Genomic DNA, 21188 nt, shown 5'->3' with positions numbered 1-21188 from the left:
CAGATACAGGAGACCGTGGGTGGCAGAGAAGAACTCCCTTCTGAGAAACCCCTTGCCAAAACCTGTTCACATGCAAAGCTCTGCTGTGTATGTGCAACATCCCACCACCTTCCTAGAGTGATAACACTGCCGAGGGGGCTATTGGGGCCTCATTTCCAGCAGGGCTGGTCTCCTCATGCCCATCATGGTACGCTGGCCAACAGGTGCCCATGGGTGAGAGCTGTGTGTCTTTCTGGCCGTTGAAATGTTGTACCTTTGAACTCCTCCTGAGAGTCTGTTCCTTGCAGGGTTCCCACTGAAGCCCAGCACAGTGGCAGTGTTCCCCAGCACTCCTCCCACCCCTCCAGCCCCTCATGTCAAAACTCTAGCATGTCTTGTCATGTCTCCAGTTTCTTCCTCCTTGGGTCCCAAGGTCTCCTTTGCATTCCCTTCAACCCACTGCTGCTTACCCCCTTTTCTCTGTGCAGCTGTGTGTCTCACTCAGATGTCACGGCCTGATCCCAGCTGCCCTAATGCTTGTAGTATTCGTGCTTGTTCCAAATACGGCCAAATTTCCACCACTCAGACTTGAGGCTTCTGGAGGTACCACTGCAGTATGGAGGAGACGTGCGCCAAAGGGGAAAGATTAAGAAAACAGATGGTATAAAAAGCAAAGGAGGGAGAAGGGGAGAAGGAAGAAAAAAATTATAATACCCTAATAAAAGGGAATTATAGCTATGTGGTATTGAGATGGGCAAAGGAAGGAAACGGATATTCTGGAAAGCCAGGAAGTCAATAAGAAAGAAAGGATGGCAGGAAATGGAAACAAGAAAAGAAAGGAAATCAGGAACAAAAAGGTGGTGGAGACAGACGTTTTAAATGGAGATATAGGTATATCCCTTCTCCAGCTTCTTCAAAGCAGTCTTGACGGGCTGGTCCATTAAAAAGAACAGCAACTAAAAAACCCTATTCCAGAAAACGTGATGGCATTAAATCCTGCTGCTGAGGTTCTGACCATTCTGCACTTACAGATGCCTCACATACAGAACTCACGTACACGGTGAGTTCTTTCTAGCTCCTAGATCTCTTCTTTTGCCTGCCCTTAAACACCGGGAAAAGACGGCCGCTTGCCCCCCAGCAGTATGACTTTTCCTGCCAGCCGCTGCTTATTGCACCGTTCTCTCTCTCAGCTAATAACCTGTATATTATTTGTTAAATATATGAAATGTTTGCTCCCTCCCTATTTCCTTTCTTCTGCTGAGGCAATGGAGCATCCTTAGAGCGTGATAACTATCAGGTAAGGAGCTGCAAGTTTCTACATATATTAATACACGCTTTTAAATCTTGAGCAATTTATAGTTGTTCCTTTAATTTTGCAATTTCTGCTACACAGCTGGCTGACATCTAAAATTGTTTCAACCAGTCTTGAAAGCAAGCCATGCACCAAATTGCTCCTTGACCTGCAGTTATTTTGGTTTGTTATCTACTTCGTAAACATACGATATTGTTGTGGTTTAACTCCAGTCAGCAACTAAGTACCACAGAGCCGCTTGCTCACTCTCCCCGCTGCCCCAGTGGGATGGGGAGAATTGGGAAAAGGTAAACCCATGAATTGAGATAAGAACAGTGTAATAACTGAAATAAAGTAAATAATAATAACAATAATAATAAATAATAATAATAATAATAAGTAGTAGTAGTAGTTAGAAAATCCTTTGTAGATCCTTACCAAATATCTTTTCTGGTCACTCTTAAGCTCTGGTCCATGATCTCTGCTGCTGCAGGAGTTGGCGGTCTGTAACCCGCAAGCTGGTTACAGGTATGGGAGGAAGCACCGTACTGGTCATACTGCCCTCGTGCTGGTTTCCAGTTCATGAGGAGGTGGTGAACTTGCATGTAGTCTGCAGAAATGTGAACAGCAATTCAGAAAACTTTGGGAACCTCTCTTCTAGTGTACTGTACTCCTGGGAAACCTCCAAGAACAGACAACAACACACAGTAAGGCAACTCCAGGCACAGAGGGCTTTCTCACTGTACAGGTAACCATTGGGGATGGTAAATTTGCAACGTACATTGCGTAATATCTAAGAGATCTAAAACAGAGTGTAAATCTCCATCTGAATTAGGTTGCTCTAAGATTGGTATGGTAAGTGCTGGGCTTTATCCAGTGTATCAGCAACTGCAACGTGGAAGGAACATAGACAAGCATTTAACTGTGAGTGCAGCAATGTGAAAAGTCATTAGTGATGCCAGTCTCTCTACTGGCAAAGTAATGCCTTTCAGCATTAGAGCTGCATAATAGTTATATGCTAGGTGCAAGCAAATGCTGATGCATGTATATGATGGACATAAAGTGCTGTACTTTTCTCAGTATGATTGTCATGTCCTAACAGGGGTACCTTCTTGTACTTTTAAACTCCTTGGTTGAAGACTTGCTTTGAAATTAATTTCCCAGAAGATTCCATCTTTCCTGTGTCAGGGATAAGGCAACAGACAGCAGTAGTGCGCCTGCCTCCTGTGAGTTTCCTCTCCTGCTCTACATGTCCTTCCTTCACTGACCGCACTAGAAATGGTCTGAGACACCACTCGTCCTTGCAGGAAGAGGACAGAGGTGAGCCAGAATGCCCATCTGACTCTGTTCCCCAGTGCTGTTTTTCATGTAGAAGTACCTGTATGTCTGAGAGCAGTGGGGTGGTCACAGCCAGTCCTGCCTGCATTTCCAGCTTGCCAGATTAATCCCAAGCTCATTTTGGCAAGCATGTACAAGGCATTTAGGGGGCACTGGCTACCAGCAGTTTCAGTCCAGTCCAAGACTGATTGAAACCACAAAGCTGTATTTGGACACATTGAAAAAAACTGCCACGGAGCACTGTTTCTCCACAGCCTGTCTGCTGTCAGACATAATACAAGTACCTTTGCCAAGCAATTGGTGCTTCCACAAACTGAGATGCAGTGTAAGAAACCCAAGCATTCGAGGAAGTACGAGGTGTAGTGAGCACTAAAGGACAAGAGCAGTGTGCTGTTTGCTGCCGGGGCAACTATAGTTAGACCTTTGAAGCAGACAGTAGGTTATTTTGCTTCATCTATCCTTAAATTACTAAAATATGAAATGTAAAGAAATAGAACCGTTCTATTCGAAGCCTCTCCTTGCCATTCTACAAATTGAGACCATCCAGCTTGAAACGTTCAGATTTCAAATTAATTAACACTAGTTCAGTTGTTAGCGAGAGCCTTGGAGTTTTCTTTCTTTATGGCTTTCCCTGTGGAGTCACTCAGGTGGGAGCAGAACAAGTGGATTTAGCTGAAGGCCATACAGATCATTCCTAGATGCCCAGGTGTGTGTATAATGGGGAATTAACTTTAAGACCTGGAAGTCTGTATGCAGAATCCACCTGTTCTTCTCCACAGGTTTCCTTGAGGACAGGGAATCTCAACTTACTGAAGATGCATCACCTTGAGAGGGATTTCTAGGTGAGCGTCATGATTTATGCTAATGATCCTCTGAACCAGTCAGCCTTGGGAAATCTGGCCTGCTCTAATAGCCAGTACACTGATATTTTCAGTGTCCCTGTGGCAGGTCTTCCAAGGTCAGGCAGGTCTTCTTTTCTGATGAGGCTAAAAAAAAAAAAAAAAAAAAAAAAAGAAAATAAAAATTGTTCTCTAAATTAAGCTGCAAGAGGAGTTTTCCAGGATGCAGCTCAGGGTGTCTGTGACCTGAGACCAGAAGATGCTCTTGCACTGCGGGTGTGGGCTGAGCTACTGTTCATGCTGGAGATGCAGGTGCTGTGACACAGCCCGCTGTCACCACAGCTGCAGGTTTGTTACTCGTTCGCTGTGAGGATGGTAATTTCCACCGGGTACATCTGGAGATGTTGATGTGCTCCACCGTTCACGCTCTTGGATTGAGCAAAAGCTCTGCGAAACATATCTGAAGGCCTGGACGCTGCGTTCCATGCACCCCGGCGTGGGTCCCACGCAGCTGCTGGGCTCAGGTGCCTTTCTCCGGAAAACGCGCGACAGCCCGGCCCGCTCCCGCCGCCCGCCCGGCGCCCTCGGCCGGGGCCAGGTTCGGGGGGCGCCGCCCCGGGTCCCGCCGCCCCCCGTGCCGCGCCCCCCGTGCCTGCGGCCCCTCACCGCTGCGGCGGGGCGGCCGCTGCCGCGGGGCTGGGAGCGGCCGGGCGGGGCCCCCTGAGGTGAGGGCCCTGAGGTGAGGGCCTCGCCGCTGGGCGGGCAGGCCGCGGCCCGGCGCGGGGCGATGGGTGGGGCCTCCGGTCATTTTATAAAACAACTTGTCGCGGGCTGCGCGGAGCAGCCGCTGCGGACATGTCGCAGGAGGCGCTGCCCGTGGAGGTGCCGGCAGCGCTCTACGGCAGGGTCCCCGGCAAGGTCTCGCTGCCGCCGGGCGCCAAGGCGCGGCAGGTAAGAGGGCGGCTGCGAAGGGCTGCGCGGGGGGCGGCGGGAGCGGCGGGAGCGGACCCCGCCCGGGGGCCCTCGCCGTGCCCGGTGCCACCGGCGCCGCCCTGCCCGCCCGAGCCTGTGGCGCTCCGCTGCGGCCTGAGGTCCCGGCCCCACGGGCCACCGGAGAGGAGCCAGCGTGGCCAGGGGGCAGCAGGGATGGGGAAGGTGGAAGAAACGGACGGGTCAGGGGGCGCTTTCCAGGGGACTGAACTGCCAGCCTCAATCCAGACTCAGACTTAAAAACTCTTTCTTCCATAAGTAAATGCTACTTCTGTTTAAAACTTGAATATTTATATATTGACAGCAAAATTGATGTGACAACCTCAGCTTTGGTTACTGGAAAAGGCATAAGGCCAGGACAGAGAATAGGGATAGGGAGTCGAATTTTATTTCCACGCTCCCAGTTTTGTTCTGGTTTTTCCATTTTGCTTTGCATTCTCTGGGTCATTACGAAGCTTGTTTGACTTCACCCATAGTGTGCTACACATTGCTTTGCGTGCCCTTTGCCTGGACGAAGGCATGTTGCTTTAGGAAGTACTCTGGAAACAGAAACAGAATGCTTTTGACATTTTTTACCTGTCAGGAACTGGCCTTTAATGGTGTTTCCCCACAAAGTGTTTCAAAAGGGGGCACCCTACATTGCAGAAGTGTTCTGGAACTTCTGTTTCCTGAAAAAATGGAAACGTTAGATTTAAAATTTTGCAGTTGCAATGTGTTTCATGCACTGTGTTTAAACCCAGATCAAGATTCTGGGGTTTTTTTTTAACTGAGAAATACCCCCAAGAGTGGGAGCAGATTGGCAAAAGATCACATTTGAAACAAAAAACAAACCTTTTTTTGCAAGATGGATGCAGAGGCAGCTTTTGGGTATCTCACAGCCGAAATGGCTTTTCCTTCATAGACTTGTTTAAAGGGCACACCTGATGTGGATTTTGTGGAGCGTGTGCTGAGCCACATGGTGGTTTGCTAATTACGCTGAGCACTGTAACACGGCTGGGTGTAACCAACAGTTGTTCTAACTGGGGTTTCAGCATAAACTATTGCAAGTAGGAGTTAATTATCTATCCTGATAATGCCGCTGTTGTTGTTTTAATGTCACCATTTATCATTGCTTGCTTTCTTCAGAATGAAGACTTGGACATCGATTCTCTGGGAGATGGTGAACTGCAAGAGGAAAAAGAAGAAAGCACCATACCAGGCAAAGGTGATTTCAAGGTATTGTGAACAAAAGAACTTTGAACCAAAGAAGTCTGCGGGTTTTGTTTTGCTCAAAAGGGGAAAAGGCTCAGGTAGATAAATAATGATGGCAGCAGTTTGACTGTTACAAGGGAAACGCCCTTACGTTTATTTTTGGATCATTTTGTTCCACCTTATGTCGATGATTTTCAGAACTGCTTGTTGTGTTTCTCTGTTGTCTTTTATTGGGACCATGGAGAATGTCTACTGTTTTAATCCCTCACTTACTCGTAAAAGAAATCCATTGGTGAGCGTTCTGTTCCACGATGCCTTATGTAACTGGAAAGGCCAAAAGTAATCGTGATGCGTGTTTGGCTGTAGTGGCTTTGGCAGTGCAGTCTCTATCCTAGCAATTTGTGGGGAGGGTGTCCTGGATTATTGAACTTTGATTGTTCATCACTTCCATGCTCCATCATAAAAATAAACCCTTAACGAGGGATTTTGTCAAAGGAGTGATGCTTGAAAGTGCTATAGCTATTTCTTGTGTTTGAAGTCATAGGTTTATTTTTGTTAGAAATTACTGATTTTGATAGGGGTTCTCACTCTGCTACTTTGCTATCTGTGCAGTAAGTACAGGCATTGTTTCCTTTCTGTCAGGATTAGAGAAGTTTAAATGTGACTCATATAACAATGTTGTCCCAAGAAGTGTCTGCTTCGGAGGCAGATAATTCTATGGAAATTTGCATTATAATCCATGCAGGTAAGTTATACCAAGACAAAATGAAGCTGAGAAGGCGCTTTACCTGGAGGTTGAAGTAATGCTGTAAACAGGCAGACAGGTGAGCTTCGTGATAAGCTAGTTACCAGGTAGTCCTGCTACAGTTTAGGCACCAAGAAATTAAAACCAATTCTTATTCATGCTTGCAGTATTTTTACTTTTTCACACACACTTACCAAAGTTTAGTTTTTGCGTTTGCCCAGTATTGGGATTTTTATTTAAAAATAAAAAAGTGGCATTAAAAGGGTATAATGTGTTTTCTCATGATATAGTCTATCAGTCTTGGGTCTTTGTGGCATTTCATCTTGCAGATATTTAGCTTACAAAGTCATGTATCTCCAGCCTGTGGAGGTACCAAAATTCTGGACCATGTGTAGGAGGAAGAATTTTGTAAATAGTAAAAACAGACTGAAAAACAATGAACCGATGTGTCTTTGGTATGATGTCTGCTCCTTACAAGGGGTAAGGAACCTAAAATCACGGTAAGAGAAAGCAAAATGATTTGAACTCCTGGATTATAATTACCTATGATAATTATGCATATGACAGGTACGTTCTTGTCTGCATTTCTTAATGCCACACAGTGTTGTGTTTGTTTTTTCCAGTATCTGCTCAGGATATAGGCTTAGATAGCTGTGAAATTTCAAGGGGACATGTGTGACAGTAGTGAACCAAAAGAATAATCTAATGTGTATGAGACCATAACCACCTTCTTGACAACTGTCATCTTGCCCCTGTCTCACTGACGGGTTATTTTCCACATTTCAAAATTCCAAAAATTCGTGACAATCCATTGGTGATAGACTGAGTTGTTGTTATTGCATGTGGTTACATAGTCACTGGGTTTTTTTCTGCTATGATTAGAATGTAGCATGCTGTCCTATGCACTTGCATGACCATGGCTTGATTACTGCAGCATATCGTGTGTTTATGTGAAGGATGCACACATGCTATTATCTTCTGCTAAGTTTCTAAAATGTAGATTTTTCATCACTGAAACTACCACAAGGCTTAGTATGAGAGTCTCTACCTGCTAAGAGGCATCATCTGTTAGAAACATACCACGGCATTTCCCATCAACTGCATGTGCCTTTATGCCAACATGTTGATTTTCATCTGCATTAAGAATCTATGTTATTCAGGCCTTGGCTGGTACTTTGCCCCATGCTAAAGCAGCAGGCAGAGCCAGCTCTGGTATTTCAGACATCAGTGCTTATGTTTAAGGATTGCAGCAGGTCTCATATAATAATTAATGTGAGGGAAGGGGAGGGGAAAAATTGGATGCATAGTTCTGAATTCAGTATGAGCCATGTCTTAACAAGGGTAAGATGTCTCATACCTCGGGTCAAGTGGTACCTCACTTCCCTGCCAGGAAGTGACTCTGCCCTGTAACAGAAGAGGGGCAGGTCAAACTCCTGTCCTTGTGCAGAACAGCAGCTCTGGTTTCTGCTTGGTTTTGGAAGCTGGATACAGCTTCTGAGGTCATGGGAAGAGCACGGAGCTGCCAAGCTGCATGGTGAGGTTAGGGGGAGGCTGCAGCTGCTGCTTCTGATACAGGTTGGACTCTGCCATGTGAACAGGAGCTGAGGTCGCAAGGCCAAGACCCTGCTGTTGGGAGCAGCTCCAGTCCTGGTCTCAGCAGCAGCTGGAAAGGCAGGAGGCAGCAACTCCTGAGCCACCCTCAGCCCCATGGTGCTTGCAGGAGTGTGGCACCAGCAGCAGCTCTGCTCAGCTGCAGAAGCTGTTCTAAGCCTAGGTGCCTCCCCTGCCACCCTGAGTGGTGGTGTGGGGTTGCCTGAAATATGGACTGCTGAAATGGCATGCATGCCTCCCACTTAAAAAATAAACCTTGCAAAGTCAAAGGAGGCCGCTTCCCATCAGCTCATAACTTTGAAATATGGTTTGGCTTATCCACGTTTGATGTAAAAGATGTAAAACATCTGTCTGAGGTAGACCTCTAGATTGGGAATCAGTAGCCAGAAGTAGAGATTTTTAGAGGGTGATGCATGGCCTGTGGTAACATCTACCTTAGGATGAGGCTCAAGAAATCGCTAACAGCTGTCAGATGTAAACACCTATTTTATGGCTATCTGGAATCGGGTGGTGTGCTTCTCAGCCCTTAGCTGGTTAATGCTCAGTCTAGTTTCTTTCTTCCATATTTGTTCTGCTTAGGAAGGGCAAAGCAGTATAAGAAGGCTCTGTCTTTTCACGGATGTAGCTATTCCTCTAGCAGCAGTTGGAATATATATAGAAATAATTTTGAACATGCAGTTGAGTGCTCTGTTTTCAAATGGACCTGTTTTTCAAAATCAGAAAAATCCAGTTGTTAAACATCTGGAAACACGAAAAGATGGAGGACAATGTTAACAGTACTGAAAAGTCTGTGCAACTAGCTGGAGTTATCAAACAATAGATCTGTGCTGAAGCTGGGATCCTTGTGCACTGAAACTATCCATGTTGTCTTGATAAATATTTGAATTTCTGCTTTTTGGAAATGAATTTCAAGCACAGTCTTATTCTTTGAAAGTGTTCAGAGTCCCATGATGGACACATGTATGAGGAAGCAATCATGAAGGACACAATCCTTGCGGCCCTGCATATACCTGTCATGCTCCTGTGGACACATCGATTTTCCTCACTGAAACCAGGGTTACTGTGGCCATGTGCATGGAAGGAGTGTTTCCATCCAGCTGTAGGAGCTTTTCATTCACCGATATCCAACCAAGACTTCTGCTAATGCTGGTGAAGAGCCAGTCTGATTTGGAGAGGTTGTGTTACTAACAAAAACCATGAAACATGCTGCTTGTGCAAAACAGCCAGTGGTCCCAGACCCCACACAGCCCTGCAGCCTTTGATGGAGGTGCCACACGCAGCCCCAGCATCTGGAGGAGGCGAAGGAAGGAAGCAATGAGAGTAGATTCTTTCTGAGCATGGAACCCAGGTTTATCAAGAACATGGAAGAGCTTCAGAAACCTGTTCAAACAGCAGCTGACAGCACTCAGCCAATGGCTACCAGGGGCAGGGTGAGAAACAGCAAGAAAATTCCTTCCTGGCTCCTTCTCCGAGGCAGCTGTGGCTGGACGCTGGATGTGCCGCTGTGGGGTCCCCTGGCACATCCCACAGCAGTGGGGGATAGGCTCTAGCAGGCTGGGGCAGGGCTTGACTGAGTGATGTTCACAGCCTGAAGTATCCCGATTTACAACTGCAAAAGAATTGAGGGTGCGTGATCTCTAAGGCAACCGGACCCTCAGACGGCTTGAAATACGCTCTAGATACACCCTCAGCAGCAAAGCCTTCTTAGTTCTTTTGATTGGGTCCCTGGCTACCATCTAGTTAAATTATCACCTGGAGAGAAGAAAGGAATGCCCTGGTAACATCCTGGGAGTGATTTCATCTCCGCAGAATGCCCCTCGGGGCCAGGAATGCAGGAGGACCTTGGTCAAGGCAGGGAAGCCATCTTTGCCAGGAAAGGCCGCTGTGCCGGTAGGTGACATAGGAGTGGACACACATTGTTGTTGGGTGACTGCAGGAAAAATGAATGGGTAGAGAGGAAGCTCTTTTCATGGTTTTCATAGCTAACGCAATTTTTTTCAGGTTGGTCTGTAGAAATGGTTTTCTATCAACCATTGAATAAGTAAACTGATTGTCCTCAAAGTATTTTTAAGTCTTGTCTGATCTTTGCAGGATGGCTTGTGGAATAGCATGTAGTGCGGTTGCACTGGAATAAGTAATGGTACCAGCACACTGTGCCACATGATTTTCTCTGCTTCCTTATCACAATTTTTCATCCAGTGTGATAAAGGCCACCCTCCTCATGAGACCAGATGGAAGTCATTCCGCATTTCATGTAGAAAAGCAACAGCTGAGCACCTGCTTGGAGGACAGGTGCTTTTTGGTGATGGTATAGTTTTCATCACACACACTGAAGATGTATTTCAGAATCTCTGCATTATTTTTCTGATAGTGATTGCTTTAGAATAAATGCCAATCTAAAAAGGGCAGCAATCGAGACTGAGAATGTGTTGGCTGCCCCTGGAGATTCAAGAGTAAATCTCTCTGGATCAGTGTTGTTGGATAACTGCTCTCTGTTTTGGGAAGGCAGCTACAATGTTCTGCTACCTGCTGGAACATCTATAGTAAAACACGGAGCTAACACTGAATACCAAAATATGCATTGACCCAGCATACATTTGACTGTACTGTTGTGGAATTGTGAGACTGGGGTAGTCTACAGTAGGCATAGTGGAGTGGTGAACACCTGTGCCGTTGATATCGCGAGCTGGGAAGATGCTGCTAGAAATAGCCTATGCTGGAATAGTCTGTTAGATGAAGAAACCTAAAGGCTGAAGAAAGGTACTGAAAGAAAAGCAAGTAAAAAAGATGAAGAATAGCCATCCTCTGGTCTTGTGGACCCTTGTCTCATTAAGGAATACTGTCATTTTGGAATTCTGCAGCTGCTTGTGATGTGACAGGATGTATTTTACAGCTAAACTGGTGAAATAATTTACAGCAGTGCTTCTCAAGATGGATGCATGCCACACATACCTACATCTGAATGTAAGTATGACTTTAAAGAGGGCTGGAATAGAGCTATAGGAGGCACAAATCTGCCAGGAATGCAGACAGCCTGCATCACCAGAGCACGCGTGGCAGAGAAACTGCTGTTTTCAAATTGTTACTCACCCAGGTGGGAGAAAGTTGGAATCATTCACGTGACTGATCAACATAGTACCTTGGTGCCCAGTATCATATTATACTTTTTTATGGGAAGTGGTGGAAAATTGGAAGAAGAGACTGTGGGATCTGATCTATGTTCGATGGAGCGGTTGTTTGGAAAACTGCAGTAAAACTTTGTTTCCCTGGGAATGCAGAGAAACTAGCAGTGTGTGCCTTGTTCATGCACTGGCATTGCAGCGTGCTGTATTGCATGCAGCTGTTCTATAATACACACCTGTACATGAAGCACAGGAGCACAACTTGGGAAGCACTGAAGTCAAGCCAACAGACTGACAATCAGTAAAACAGTCACAGAGTGAGGACATCAGTCTTGATTTTTTTCAAAAGCAAAGCTACAATGTGACAGCTCTAAATGGTTGTTCTAGCATGTCCCTGTTAGCCCCAGGGCAGGGTGCTGCTTGTGGTCTTCCATTGCCCGAGGCTGTGATGGAAACCTCTCTGTATGTGGGACATCATGACATAGCTGCAGTCTTTTGTTTTGTTAAAGGAATCTTAATAGATTTTAAGTAAACAGAATAACAGAACTTCTGTCCTTTGCTTCACATATGCATAGCTGCTAGTTTCTTTGTATAACTAGACCCTAGTACATCATGTTACTGTTGTCACAGTTGCTATTTAAATGCATTTCTTTTGTTTAATCTGTTACCAGAATTAAGTAAAATAGCAAATCCTCCTGGGAGCAGTAGAACTAGCCAGGCCTAATCACTGGGGGATTTCTGCCCTCCTTGTTGTCCTTGCTACCCCCATGGGCATGTGCTGGGGCTGCCAGGAAGGCTAGCTCTGGCTGCTGCCTGTTCCTCAGGTAAACGGCTGGTGCAAGCACAGATCTTTATTTCTGTAGCTTCTATGAAGCCACTGATTTATTTTTTTTTTTTTGTGTATGTGTGACTTTGGTAAGTCTTTTGGTGAAACTCGCATCTCTGAGAATTGATTTCCCCGTGCCAGATGGGGAAATTTGGCTAACACATTAGAAAGTCATTATATGGGAACCAGGTTATCAGATGGCACAAACGGTATAATAGTCATTAAAAAACCCCAACCCACTGCACTTCCTTAATATCTCCTATTTAAGAATCTCAAACTGCTTTGCAAATATTGAATCCATCGGTTTTCACTCAAGCAATGCCATTTGCCTGAGGAAGTGTAGCTGGAGTGGGTCCAGGAGCTGGCAGCACCTTGAGCAATCTCCAGAGATAAATGACTGCAAGAATTGCCCAGTGCTTATGCAGATTCTGCCTTGTAGAGCATATGCTGAGGTGCCCAGGCTCATTCCTAACATGTGAGTGGAGTGATCCACCTTTGCTAATTACCCAGCTGAGAAGAAGGGTTAATTAACTGGGTGGAGAAGTGTATTAATATGGCTACGTGGTTTCTGAAATGTGAACCAGTGTCCTTGCATGGGGTAGTTCTGAGGACTTACCCCTCCGTCAGTTGTTGTTTGCCAATTTTGCAGCTTTTGTTAGGCTTTTTCTCCTTTGAGAGCAATTGAAATAGGTGGATAGATTGCTGAGGGTGATTTTCATGAAAAAGTACTAAGAAAGGAAGAACACAATTTTTGAGACACATACAGGAGGGGTAAAAGCAGGAACCCTTTTTAAGATCTCAGCAAAAAAACATTTTAACATAACATCATGTGTTAGGAGACCAAAGAAAGATTTAAAACACACATTGAAAAAGTAATTTGTTGTGATAAAGGAGGCCTATTTGAAAATAAGGTCCTTATTGCCCTGTTCTCATAAAATTAAAAAAAAAAAAAATCAGCAACATTACACATATTGTTTTGAATGAGGTTCTTCCAGCTTCTCTCTATCTGCTGTGACATCTACTTTTTGTGCTTGTTTACAGTCATTCTAGGAAGTCTCTGAAGTGCTTTAGAAATAGAAGGGTGCTCCTAAATGAGAGGAAATCAGTGGATAAAAATAGCCGTTGTCAAAAAGAATGATTTGGAGGGCTCTGCTGTAACCACTTATGCAGGTAGAGATGCTTCTAGGAGTGTGAGGAAATGGCCATGTGTCACAGCCACAGGAAATGTTGATTTATTTATTGGCTTTGTCAGAGCAGCCTTTTGCAAATAGGTCTGAGCCAGAGACAGCTTTATGGAATGAACTGGCAGGAAATTGCCTGCCTTAGAAGAAGGAAATCCCATTATCCTCTAATAATAAATAGGAAGAGGTCTCTGCAGCCACAAAATCTAGAGAGGCTTGTTTTCTAGAAGTTCATGGCTGAGACATTCAAAAGGACCAAAGGAAGTTAAGCACTTTCAAACTTAAGGATTTTTTTGAGGGTGGTGGTGTTCTTCATTTTCCCCTAAAGGCAGCCCATGCCTAATTCTTTACAGCCATTGGTGTATCTCATAGTTGTGATTTACAAAAGGTCAGATTATTGTTACTGTTTTCCCCCTACAATTATAGAGGGGGGGAAAAGAGAAACCTGTGTTTTTGAAGCAGAAGGCAAAAGCATGTCTCTTGAGAGTGGTACTTCAGGTTTCTCCCATGAGAGTCAGCAACAACAAATATTCTCCACAGCACCCTTTTCAATGCGATGGGACCTCGTGGGTGGTTACTAAGGGGATTTGACTGGGACTTTGAGTAAGACTGCTGCTGTTCTGACAGCTCCACCATGGTGCTCACTGGTGCATTTACTCCATTCAAGACACTTACTCTAGCTACCTCAGAGCTAAACGCTACAATTTCAAAGCAAGGGGTTTTGCAAGTGTCTCAGACAGTATCAGTTGAAAGGGATTTATCCCTTTCTTTTCTGCTATGATGAGGAATCCAGGCTCTGAGTAACACAGCAAAAAGACAGTGAAATATATATATTATAACAAGGCTTCTTTAAGAGCAGTAGCTTATGTTGCAGATTTTCATCTGCAGAATAGTGAGATGGTTGACACAGTTTTTACCAGCTGTATTATTTTGTAGCAGCTGGTTGGTTTGCATGTTTGATGCTTATTCATACTCCAATTTTTACTTTTCTTCTCCAGATAGAATCCTCTCCCTGCTATCTGCTGACTGTAAGGATCATCCGGATGAGAAATCTCCAGCGAGTGGACACCTGTGAGTATCTCTGTCCTTGGTGGTCTCTCAGAGTACAGGCAACAAGTTTTCTTTTGTAATTGTATAGCAACCTTTTCCAAGTGTTTCTGAAGTAGCCCAGTGTTTGTGTAAACTAATTGTTATAAACCAAATCGGTCCTTGCTGCTGTTTTGTTGAGTGTTATTTATGTGCTTTCTGGTTGGTTTTAAGACCTGAATGTGTTTTTGAGGATAAGTACTTTCTCCCAAAGAAAGGAGAGTTTCTGACACGGGTAAATGAAAAAGACTGCATACTGTGCTTTCAAAAGCAAGGGGTAACTTTGCCGTTGGGTTGTAGCACCTTGGAAACTGTGGCTGCAAGGAGCAAACTCTTTCATCACCCCCCCCATCTTGGTTCTGACAAAGATGAAACGAACAAGAAAAAGCTTTCTAAAATCATTACCACCAGGCTAATGCCATTATTAGTTACCCTGAAGTAATGGTCAAAAAATGTGCTGACTGAGAGCTGGATGCCTTGTCCTTCCTGATGCTCTCGTGCAGCTGTGTTGCAGTTGTGCAAGTGGGAGTCACTTGGCAGGAAAGTGGTGGGCAATGAGCAGGAAAGGAAAATGCTGCTATTTAGTTAAAGAGCATGGACTATCCACATGTGCAACGAGGAGATGAGTTTCACACAAAATAGACAAGTTAACAGTTTGTCTTGTTTGAATCGGTACAGCTACGTGAATGCTTGTGAAAGGATGCTGAAACTAGCTCTAGGGTAAGCGTAGAAGAAAAATGGTGTAACCCTCCCATTGCTCTTGAGTCTCCTGTTTCACTGTGAGCAGCAGCAATCAGCAGTATAGCCTCTTGCACAGGAAGGGCCAGTGAAAATGTTCTGAAAGATGAAAATCTGCATTTACCATGCAGTACCATTCCCATCTTATCTGTGGTTGTCACATTTTTTTTTTTCTGGAAGGCGTATCAGAGGACTTCCGTGTGTCGCAGCTCTGAGAGATATACTAGCTGTATCTTAGATCACCTCCCTGCTGGTCCACGGCTGTGGCACGTGTGTGATGATGCAATAACACAGAAAGGTTTCATCAAGGGTTTGTCTCAGATCTTCTGCATGTCAGGTAGCAAGACAAAATCACAAATAACTAGGTTGTAGGAAGCGATTGTGCAAGCAAAACTGAAGCAATATTTTGCATTAAATACACAGCTGACTAGTTTGCCTACATCTGCTCGTATAATTAAGGACTGCTTGATATGCTTTGTATCTCAGAGTACAGTTAAGATACAAGAATGACGAATCACATCAGTAGAGCAGAGTACTTTGCCAGCCAAACAGCCAACAGTCTTTGAAACAATGATCTTTGATGATAAACCTAAAGTCGTGCAGAATTACTTGTAAAACATTTCAAAATCTGTATCGTTACTTCTAGGATCTCCACACATATTCAAATACCTATTTTTGCAGTGTGAAAATTCTTCAAAGCATTACTATCTGCATAGAATTTCCCAGATAAAAAAAAAAAAGTAATGAACAATCATACTGAATTAAATCAATGCTCATACAGTTCTCTGAGGGGAATATAATCGGCAAAAGCTTCTGACACTTCAGGAAACAGAGCAACAAAAGGAGCTGTAGGAAGGCACCACCTACAAGAAGAAATTTGAAACAACTTTTACATCCAAGGGACTAAATATGCTACAGATCTTAAGAGTGGAAGGGAAATTGTTGAGGAGGACGTGGAAGCTATCTCTACAAAAAAGAATAGGAGGGAGAAGGTTTTTTGATCCAAAATAAGATATGGAAGGTGGAAAAGGGCAGGTGAGGGAGAGGGCTAGGGCACACTAAATATTTTCCAAACACATTTTTCCATTAGAGGAATACTGGTTTTTTGACTCTGCACAAATGTGTTGATTTCTCCACAACTTTTTAAGGAAAAATTTGATAGAATTAAAAATGTTTTTCCATTTCTGTGTTAAAACATTAAAAAGCAGAAAGTGAGTAATTAAGATGTCGGTTGACTTATCACAATGCATTATGTAATTTCTTAAGCATTTATGAATTCCAGTTCTTCATTCTGACTCAGAAAAGTAGCAAGATTTTTTTTGAACCAAGTACACTTTCAACAACATAAAATGCAGCCTCCACCCGGTTTGAGATAGAGCCAGTGGCTGTAGCGGGACACCTGACAAAACCTGGTGGAGAAGGAAAGAAAAGAAGACAAGAAAAAGCTCCTATTGCAGCCAGATGAGTTTCTGCCTTTCCCCACAAGGTGATGTGCAAGCGCTTGTTCTCCTGGTCGACCTGCAGAATCCTCACCTGCTGCTGAAGTGTCTTCTCCATTTACTGCTGCCATCACTTGTCTTTCTCAAAAGTCTCATATCAAAGGACATCCATTCTTAAAGTCAGTTACCTTTTGCATTAGGCATGGTTTAGCGGTGGACTCGGCAGTCCTGGGATAACAGTTGGACTTGATGATCTTAAAGGTCTTTCCCAACCTAAATGATTCTATGATACCTGATGATTTTATTGCTAAGAACTGTGTAAGAGAGAGTTTCAAGGTGCTGAAGTATTTTGTGTAACCTGCGTGAGGAAACATTGCATTACCTTGGCAGACAGTACATAGCATTTTTGTCTGTGGCCATTTGAGATAATAATTTGAGTGCCTTTGAGAAATACAATCAAGTATCCTTCACTAACCTTCTCCCAGTGCATTTCTGGGAGGAGACAGTCCTTCTCTTCCTGAAGGTGGCAATTAGTTAAGATTCAATGTCTAATTCAGTTAACTCCTTCTGGAAGGAGGCCTCTGACATCTGCTACAACAGGGGTGGTTCTGCAGCTGCTTTTACAACCCTCACCAACTAAATCACTCAAGGCAAGGCAGAAATGGAGACCTTCTGAGTTGTTCTCAAAAGGTGGAGGAGGCTCCCAAGCCCCTCATCAGACAGCAGCTGGGGGTTATCATGTGTGCATGCACACATGAGTGCAGGAAAGCTTGTTGGTTGAGGAACTGAAGAAAGTGGCTGACTAGAAGAGGAAATTCTCACCTCTTTTATACATAATAACGTTGCTGTTGTCTGTAACTTATACAAGGAAGAATAGAAAACACCTCCTGTTCTACATCACCTGTCTGTGCTTTTTCCTTCTCGGAAGGGTATCTTGAAAAGAGCTACATTACATCAGGCATTTGTCTTCAAATAACTCATACGTGCTGTTGGTACCATGCAGTAACCTTTGCAGTGTCATGCAGCACCACGGACTTTGCCACAGTAATAATTGTTTTGTCTCTTTCCCTACCCAGTAAGCGAGGCTGATTGCTACGTGTCCTTGTGGCTGCCAACTGCGACAAGTGAAAAGTCCCGCACTAAAACTGTGAGAAACTCCAACAATCCGGTGTGGAATGAAACCTTCTACTTCAGGATCCAGAGCCAAGTCAAGGTAAGGAGACAAAGTTGTCTGCTTGAAGCAGCCTGAAGAGTTTTGTGGATGGTGGGCCCTATCTGTCTCCTGAACTGTGCCCAGGAATTGTTTGAGAAATGGCACGTGACAAGGGACTGTTCAAATTGTTAAACAGCAGATATGACTGAGTTCCTGTGCCTGTTCGATGGTGCTATTCAGGAAGGCCAGAAACTGAGCTCGGTATTGATGTTTTGGGGAAACCAGAGAGATTGTATGGGTCAGTGCAGGATGGGTACAGAATCTGGGAGTTAACTAAGTTGTCGTGTAGGCATAGCCAATGTAAGACTTGCTTTAGAGCAATTAAAATGAAGTAGGGAAGAAGAAATATTGTATTTACAGTGTGCTTTTCTGAAGGGGGACGATGCTTAATTTCTTCATTTTGCGACTCGGGCACATCCCTGACACTCCTTCTTCCGCAGAGCTAATGATGTCCAGACTATAGAAACTATAAAAACCCCCTTTCTTCTTCTTATTCCAGAATGTGCTGGAGCTGACAGTGTATGATGAGGATTTTGCTACTCCAGATGACCATCTCCTCTGTGCACTCTTTGATACTGCTAAACTTCCAATTGAAAGAACAGTGCTCCTGTATTTTAAGCCCAGCCCAGAGGTAAGAGCAAAAAAATAAAGCAATTAAATCAGTGGAGAATTATACAACACTTTCAAAATCTTGGGGTGAGCTTTCTGAATTTGCCATGGATGACATCACAACAATGGGTACATGAATTACTATTAAAAATATATATTACAAAAAGTGGTAAAAAAAATCTGGATTTGAGAGCCTGAGCCTCCCCTCTGAATATTTTTATAAATTATTAAAGAGCATATGACTGAAACAGTGCAGTAGGTAGGGGAAGGATCTGACTGTGAGCTATCTCTCAGCCACTCCAAGGCTGCACAGCTGTTGCAGGGTAAATAATAACCTGTAAGGTTTTTTTTTTCCCCCCATGTAATTCATAGCTACTACCCCCTGCCTCTTTGACTGTATCTACTTTCACCCTCAAGGCAAAGTTGAAGTTGCCTCTGTATTCTCAGCATTGTCCTCTGCAGGGACATCTCAGCTAGGGCCTTGCCAGCTGACTTGCCTAGCAGAATTAGTGTGGTCTGGGAGCTCAGAATGACTGATTTGTTCTGTTTCTCAGTTTCCCATCTATAAAATGGGAAAAGAGTCTTTATTTCCTTTGAGATTTATGGATGAGATCAGTGAGATACCTTGCATGCAACTTATTGCTGCCATGGGCAGGTTGCTTCTGGTACCCAGACTAGGTCACTCACAGCTAGCTCGTACATATCTACACTGCCTTACAGGGGGTCGCATAACCGTAACTCTGAATCACTCAATAATACCGCTTTCTGTTTATTGTATTAAAGTGATGGGTGGGAAGTACCTTTAACTTCCAAGCTAATAGTGAGGATAGTAAGTCATGGCAGGACAGTGCCAGCTACAGTTAGGAGAAAAAGGTAGAATTCAGAAGACAAAGTTGTAAATCTTCTTTCTGCAGCAGCTGCACACTAAGAGGTAAAAGTACAGGTTGTTTTGATGATACCGTGAAGAAGTTTGAAAGTTTTTGGTTTGAAATGTTGTTTCAGACCTTCCAGTCTGAAATATTTATCACAGGCCACGTGTGCATTGAAACCAATTAATTCACTACTGCATACCAGGGACTTGGGTTTAGACCAGAGAGAAAGCATTGTGTAGCTACTTAATTTGATTTCTTGTTCTTGCTTTCAGGCCAAGGAGGAGCTAGAGGTTGAGTTCAAATTGGAGGCTGCGTAAGTGATATACAGTTTATTTAAAACATGCAAAAATCATTACATGCTAAAACAAAGAAGTCGTCATGCTTTGTGGGTTTTCTGTAAAACTGCCAGACTTCTGTTACATCATTCCTGCAGTGTCAGACATCTGGCTGATCTCTCCAGCCACCCTGTTCTGTAGTTTAGTTGCTTTCAAAGGCGCACCTCCCAGCATCGTTTCTTCTATCCACAATGTTGGATTTGTTTACCTGGGGACATTTCAGAAGACTTTCTGAGTGTGTGTGCGTGCATGTCAATCAGTCTTTCCATGCCTGTTTCAGCTTATGCATTGCACAGACTCCTGATGATGAACCATCCTGGTTAGGTTTCCAGCATATCTGTGACTCCTTCAGTTTTCCCTTGCAGCACTGTTTTGGTCCCAGTCATTTTGATTTCTTTCTGCCCAACACAGTGACAACGTATTGGAAGCTTTATTGTGGGGCTTTCCTCCAGCACGGTCAGCCTGCCATCCTGAATTGGTATTTTTGTCTCTGTGTTGCCACAAGGTAACTAAGGCATGGCAGAAATGAAGCAACTAGCCTAAGGTCAGGCCTCATATTAGTGTGGAGCTGAGGCCAGAATTCACTCCACGCTACCTCCTGACTTGACCTGAATGATCTAGAAAGCTTTTATTCCCCCATGTAATTGGTACCTGCTGCCCTGTGTCCCTTTGATTGTGTTTGCATACCAGCAAATACATAGGACTGGGCTTCCTAATAGAGGTATGCTGGTGTATTAGCATGGTGCCTCTGAAAAAGGTGTAGTTTACATGTTACAGTGAGGAGAAGAATTTAGCTACATAACGCAGATTCCATTTCAGGCGATCATGAGATCGTACTGCAAAAAAGTACCTACGATACACATCCCACAGCTTTAGAGGCAAGTCCCCTCAGAGCAGTGCTCAGTCCAGGCAAGCATGGAAAGGAGCTTGTTACATACCTGCTGGGGTCCCTCTGGCCACCATTCTTCCAAATGGGGAGAAAGGGTAACACCCTGGGCAAGGATGAGTGGGCATTTGTTTGATATAAAAAACCCTGAAGTTTTTAATTTTGTTTCCCAGTTCTGGTCCCCTTGAAGCTATTGCTACCAATGGAGTGCTGGTGGTACGTATCTTTTTCCCCAAGAAATTTTCTCAAAGTGTTTCCTTAATATAAAGGGGAAGTGAGGGTGGGGAAGAAGTAGTAGTAGAAGAAGAGTAGAGAAGCCAGTAGGACAGTTCTTTCTCTTTCTTCTCTCTTTCCTATTTAGATACTTTGAGAATGGGATATTTATTGCACTGTTCATTGGTGATATCCCATTATTTACCATTTGTCCTGTGTTTCAATACACCACACCCACACCCAGAGCTTTCCTCTGGTACCAGTATCCCTTCAAAAAATGTACTGCCATCGAGGTGCAATGGCAAAAAGACTGTGAAGCCACTTGCTGATAGTCTACCCAGCCCTTTCCTCCCCTGGGAGATGAGCCATGCCTGGTGGGTAACCTCAACACTAAGTATTGACCTATCATAATTACTTTATGTGAAGGAAGAGTGAGTACCATAAAACTTAACCCAACATGTTAATAGCAATGTTTCTTCAGAAAACAGTTTCTACTACTTACTCTTCATCTCTCAGCAATGTATCTTTCATTTATGTTTTTCCCAGTTTCATCCTTTGTATCTATGCTACTATTCTGAAAAGACTCGTGGCTGTCTTCCTCGTACTGTGCCCAGTCATAGTCATTGTCAGTGAAGGATGCTTTACAACTCCTCCAAAGCTTTTCTTTTTTCTTAGTTGGTGACT

General features: G+C 44.1%; 1 protein-coding gene across 1 annotated transcript in view; it reads left to right on the top strand.

Moving 5' to 3' along the window:
* Positions 1 to 4248: 4248 nt before the first annotated feature.
* The window catches only part of LOC102053985 (cytosolic phospholipase A2 epsilon-like), a 33586-nt gene continuing 16646 nt past the window's right edge, over positions 4249 to 21188 (top strand). Inside the window, exons 1-7 of the mRNA XM_055716976.1 lie at positions 4249 to 4398; positions 5563 to 5652; positions 14112 to 14184; positions 17453 to 17589; positions 18089 to 18220; positions 19343 to 19383; positions 20465 to 20507. Coding sequence (XP_055572951.1) covers positions 4303 to 4398; positions 5563 to 5652; positions 14112 to 14184; positions 17453 to 17589; positions 18089 to 18220; positions 19343 to 19383; positions 20465 to 20507 — 612 coding nt within the window. The 5' untranslated portion in view covers positions 4249 to 4302. The remainder of the gene's footprint in view (positions 4399 to 5562; positions 5653 to 14111; positions 14185 to 17452; positions 17590 to 18088; positions 18221 to 19342; positions 19384 to 20464; positions 20508 to 21188) is intronic.

The sequence above is a fragment of the Falco cherrug genome, chromosome 7 (genome assembly GCF_023634085.1).
Source record: "Falco cherrug isolate bFalChe1 chromosome 7, bFalChe1.pri, whole genome shotgun sequence".
Taxonomy (NCBI): domain Eukaryota; kingdom Metazoa; phylum Chordata; class Aves; order Falconiformes; family Falconidae; genus Falco; species Falco cherrug.
This window is presented reverse-complemented; position numbering and strand designations above follow the sequence as displayed.